The sequence below is a fragment of the Neltuma alba genome, unplaced genomic scaffold (genome assembly GCF_004799145.2).
Source record: "Neltuma alba isolate B1F8T4 unplaced genomic scaffold, ASM479914v2 tig00013054_pilon, whole genome shotgun sequence".
Taxonomy (NCBI): domain Eukaryota; kingdom Viridiplantae; phylum Streptophyta; class Magnoliopsida; order Fabales; family Fabaceae; genus Neltuma; species Neltuma alba.
The window spans coordinates 42,136-48,117 of NW_021637395.1; the positions used below are offsets into that span (position 1 = coordinate 42,136).

At 34.1% G+C, this 5,982-nt stretch overlaps 1 protein-coding gene across 1 annotated transcript; it reads right to left on the reverse strand.

Moving 5' to 3' along the window:
* Positions 1-2,227: 2,227 nt before the first annotated feature.
* LOC114733975 (cytochrome P450 81E8-like) lies at positions 2,228-5,717 on the reverse strand. The gene is made up of 3 exons (XM_028921452.1): positions 5,379-5,717; positions 4,621-4,678; positions 2,228-2,277 (listed from the first exon to the last, which is right to left on the reverse strand). Exons 1-3 carry the CDS (start codon positions 5,715-5,717, stop codon positions 2,228-2,230), a joined length of 447 nt encoding a protein of 148 aa, XP_028777285.1.
* Between the last annotated feature and the right edge of the window lie 265 nt (positions 5,718-5,982).

Below are 5,982 nucleotides of genomic sequence, written 5' to 3' on the forward strand. Positions count from 1 at the left end.
CAATGAGAGGAATATGTTGTTCGTTCTTGTCTAAGTAGCTAAATTGCTTTAAAGGAAGAGGATTCATTTAGACATGTGATTGCACACTATTTTGATAGTGGAGGGTAAGTTAGATACTATTTTGAATTAATTATGATTTATACTTTGGTTTCCATGGGATGCTTGAAGGAAACAAGAGTTATTTGCTCCTCTGTATAGAAAATTCTAGAGGTTATGGAGTTGTATGTTACTATTAGGAAGGAAATTAAATTGTAATTTAAATGCTAAGTTTGCTAGTTGTTAATGTCATTCCACCGTTTAGATACCTAAGAGATAGTGGTGGTTGCTGAAATTGTTTGAGATTATTGATAAACAATTTAGAGGATATAAGTTCAAGTTAGAACAATAAAATATTGATTATAAGGTTATGAGCATCAGTTAATGGACACACTTTTTGTAGAAGAATTTAGTTGTATAATATGGGAAGAAATAAGAACGGTTTTTGCTTTGAGATAAACTGAGGTACGGATAGGATGCAACATAAAAAATGGATAATCTTATTAAATGACATATTATGGGAATTTTATATAAATTATAAATTGGAACATCGATATTTTTGTGTTCGGGGCTTGAGGGTATCGAGATTTGATCATATTGCAGAAATAAATAAAAGTAAGTTATACTTTACTTTTGGAGTGCAACACGTGAGTGAATAGCATCCCATAATAATTTTTACAATAATATTTCCATGGTAGATTATATTTTAATTAATTAAACTACTAAGTTTTCTAATATCATTTTATTGAATACTTCATTTATTCTTAATTATTTTGCTTCAATTGTTCCATCGAGTAACTCAGAATTGACAAAAAAAGCTTTTTAGATATTTTTTGTAAACTTTCAGGCAGATATGGTTTATATATTATTTGAAAATGTTATTTAAAAACTTTCATGCTGGGATAATTTGTTATAGAATATTTTTTTGAGATTTCATTATCAAAAGAAAAAGATATTTTCTGTTTTTGTTATGGTAAATTGATCCCAAGCATGCTTGTACATGTTTTTGCGAGGATTGCACACAAAACGCTGGTTGCTAATAGCAGTGCTGTTAGTCCTTGGCATGCCTTGTTTAATATTGAGCTTGCTTGTTGTTCGTGGCTTCAGCTATGCTTGTTATTCGTGACATCGACTGCGCTTCTTATTCGTGGCTTCGGCTGCGCTTGTATTCGTGGCATCGGCTGTGCTTGTATTTGTGGCCTCAGCTACGCTTATTATTCGTGGCTTCGGCTGCGCTTGTATGGTGCGTCATGGTAATTTTGAGCTCGCTTGATCATAGGCATCATTCCCACAGTTGTATTCATGGCTTTAGCCGCGCTTGTTGGTTACTTGCCCTCGTGGATTATGTGTCTACACTTGTTGCTCGTTCTGTTGAACTCCTCACTCCAAAGGGGATTTTTGCACTATTTTATTATTTGATTTCATAAATAAGTTGTTTAGTTAATTTTGTGTATTAAAAGCATTACATATATTTTTACATTTTAATGATTTCTTTTAGAAATTAAAGCATTAATAAATTATTTATTTTACATAATTGTATATGCATAATGTTTTGCTTTCATCATTTGTTTTATTATATTTTATAAATGGGATGTTATTTATTGAAATAAAATATTTTGGTCTCAGTTAGTGCATCACTGAAGGATTGTGTAACCTTCACCACTTACTAACCAGAACTAACCATGATAGAAAGGACTAAAACTAGTAAACATACCCTATCATAGTTATTTAAGAGCAATCACATCATTAAGGGGCTAACCATGATAGAAAAGCATTCGACCTTAATTAAGGCTATCATGGTTAGAAAAAGAATAACCTATATTTGTAATCATGGCAAACATGGTTATAAAACAATACGCCTTTGAATGATAAATTATATTAGTAGTTTAGACTTGACTATCTTAATCAATACTAGCAACAACTAAACTTGCAAAAATTACCATTGTCACATCGTGGATCCACAATAATTCAATCACATGCAATCTAAGGGCCTCGGGCCCACTATCAGCACTCTAGTCTAATGTTCAGACAAAATAAACCAAAGATAAAAGGTATAACATGTTCACTAAGTCAAATGACATAAAAATATGAGAAGGTAAATAAGTCCCAAATGAATGCAATCCTAATGCGTGGCAATATACGAAAAGATTGCATAAAATAAGGTCCAGAAGCTCTACACTGTTAGCTACAACTATTGAGCCTCAGGAGTCTTCCCCGAAGGTCCCGCTAACGTATTGTTTCCTGAAAATGGTAAAGCAACAAGAATGAGACAACGTCTCAGTAACTAAATCCCTACCTATCACACACCCTAACATGAGCTAGCGAGGTGTCAGGTGGGATACACAGAGTTAATAATAGTTGATAAATATTTATTTAACATTTAAACTCACAATAATCATACAAGGCAAATATTTCTACCAATCTCATGCAATTGATACATTTCAAAAGAGATAACATACTTGTCATTTATTTAAAAGATATAAATATCAATGAATATCCCATGTCATATGCAATTCCTGAACCCAAATCCATCCTTATATTCTCCTTATTTCCTTTGACTGGACCCATGGGCTAAGTTCTTTCCATTTGACTGGCAACTCTGACGAGCTCACCACACGAATGATGTGGACCGGCCAAAGACCACAGAGCACTCGGTGGACCATGGGTCCCCCCTCGAAGAACTAGTAGGGTGTCGCAGTCCCTCAAAGAACTAGTGGGACAATAATAGCAGCCAACCATAGAGCTCCATATGGAGGCTAATACCACGTGGCAAGTATATAATCTTCATAACTCCAATTACCTCCTTTCCCCACCCAAATAGATGCACAGGGTTCAAAATGACACATTTATATGCATAATCAACAGAATTTCATAATAACACATCATAATCATGATCACCAATTTCTTGCAATACAAACTATGTCAATCCTTTTTAAAATAGCATCCCACAAGACAGTTCATACAAAACAAATATACTTTTATAGAATTAGTTATAAAGCCTCTCACCAACTTCATACTAGAGCATGCAACAGATAGAAATTTAGTTACCTGGTCTCCTAGCTATCAGTCAACTACAACCAGAGTCCAACCTCGAAAATACCAAAATAGAGTTTGTATCTACAAACAAAATTAAAATATTATCTCTATAGTATTAGAGTAGGCTACTCACAAAATTCTAGCCTCTAACTCTTTCTCTAAAAGCTTTAATTTTACTCAGAACTCTAGCCTAAAAGACATTTCTCTAAGGTTGGGAATGAGAACACATATATATGATTTAGACTCGATTCTTAAATTTTTCTTACTTAAATATCCTTTAATTATTAGATTATATTATTAGAATCATCAAATTCATAATGTAAATAGACAAACTATAAATTTATAACTTATATTCCATCTTCGAAAGACTTAGACAAATAGACTTAGTACGAACCAAGTTATTCTCACTACAGAAGTTAAACCCGTAATATAACCGTTGAATTTAATTTCCTATCTATCATGATACTATCCTCCAAATTATAGCTCAATCTAACGGTGAATAAACTTTAAAATGCTAATTTACTATTCAGGACTCTATCTGCTAAATCCAAAAAATATAAGTTAAAAACGTACCTAATAACTTGTAACTTGGAGATCAAAATAATGATCTAACCATTGAAATTAACGATTTGGATGTCCCAAATGGGCTGACCAAATTTCAGTCCGATCCAACAGTTAATAAAATCAAAACTAGCACTTTTCTGAGACTACCTCAGATATGTGCGAAAATTATTTACTCACTCTAAGCTCCACTCACTAGCTCCTATATATAGGCTCCTCAAACTCCTTCACTCTAAGGATTAGTTGATGTGGGACTTCTATACCATGGTATAATTTCCTATAATATCATCCACACACACAATTACCCACAAAAACATTATTAAAATAATAATGATAATACTTTGCCTATATCTAACTTTTTTTTAATTAACTTAATACTAAAATATATTTATTTATAAATTTAATTAAATAGATAAAAATAAGGATGTTACAGATTGTGTTGCTTGCCTGCAGATGAAGTGTCCTTTTGCAAGATTCCTAAACTTAATGTAAAGGGGGGGACTTTAAACTCGTGTATATGTATTTGTAAATCTTACTTTGGGTGCTCCATGAAGTCTATAGACAGGATCTTTAATTTTCTTCTGGGACATTTACATGTATGTTTAATTATGTGAATTATGATTGATATATGCATTCTTAAGATTGTTATATCAATCTGGATATTGTTTGCTTCTCCTTCTTTCTCAAATCTTTCTGGCTTAAAATTTGTGGGATCACTCCACACTTGGGGATCTCTATGGATTGCCCAGGCATTGATTAACACAATAGTTCCACGCGGAACATTGTATCCTGCAATGGTGCAATCATTCGAAGCCTCATGTGAATTCAACAATGGTGCTGCAGTATGTAATCGAAGTGTTTCAGAGACGATGCTTCGTAGGCACGGAAGTTTTGAGATGTCTCGCTCATCTATTAATCTTTCTTGCCCTATATGCGTGTCTATTTCTATTTTTGCTTTCTCCAACACATTAGGATTGTTTAATAAACTTGACATTGCCCATTCTAAAGTTACAGCTGAAGTATCCGTTGCAGCAAAGACCAGGACCTATGAGTCAAAATTAACAAAGCAAAATCAGTTAATACAAATTTTATAATCAATTTTAGACTAAATTTAGTGAGTAGTCACACAACTAGGATTTTAAAGTATACAGTATACTTTGCGTTATTCTGCAATACAAGGGGAAGTCAAATTCTTAATTACAAGCTAAGCTGTCTACTTCGATAGGTATTTCCCTTTCCCTATTTACTTATTAATCCTTTCACAATATAGGATTAATTGAATATGTAAAATAACATCTTTAACCTTTGAAATCTAATAACAAACCCCTAATCTTTCAAGTCTACACATAACTTTAAAGTAATCAATTTTATACCCCTTAAACTTTATTCTGTTTATTCATATATAAGCCCCCTACTTAGAATTATATGCACATGAACCCCTAAACTTTAAACCATTTGCAAATAAATAATAACCAAAACTAATAGCATGAAAATTATCTACATATGACAAAGTTTTAGAGGATTTTTGCGTAATTTAGCCCTTTTCCCCCTTCAAATTCTTCCATAAGTACCCATCATAAATTTAGCTACAGTACCGCAAAATGTGGCAGATAGTGAGCATACTCAGTACTCACTCAACTTCAACATAGGTTGCATGCACGTCTTTAGTACAAAGTAATCAAAAGATATCAAACTGCATGCAATAAAAAAGGTAAAAACATAACATTATTTATTATTTCACTTACCAAAATTAGTCCTTTAATGATCGGATCCGTATAGTACTCAGGCTGTGATTCTTGGAGACTCAAAAGATGATCGATCATAGTATTTGCTCTCTGCTTTGCATTTCGATGCTCATCAATGACACCTTGCAAGAATCCATCGGCTCTCTTGGCAAAACTCTTGAGCCTCTTCTCCAAGTGACCAAAATCAAACCACATAAGTATGGGCAAGAAATCTGCAATGTTATTTACCCCTCCCAGAGACACCAGTTGTTTTATAATCTCTCGAATCTTTCTTGCTTCTTCCCCATCCCCAACCTCATTGTCGTCTCCCCAGTACCTTTTTCCAGAAAGCATTCTCATCATATTGTTTGAGTCTTGAACAAGTTTTTCACCAGGCGCTTCACCTCGTCTCTTCGCATTTCCAAGAATTTGTTGAGACGGTGGCTCGAGAGCACCTCTTCCCCCGTGATACGGCGGAGGTTGCGCCAGTGGTCGCCGTGGGGAGTGAACACTAAGGTGGTGGAGTTGTAGCCAATATGTTCACCGAGGAGAACGCGGGGCCGGTTTGCCAGGACGATGTCGTTTTTGGTGAAGCATTCTTGGACTGCAGAAGGGGACGACACAA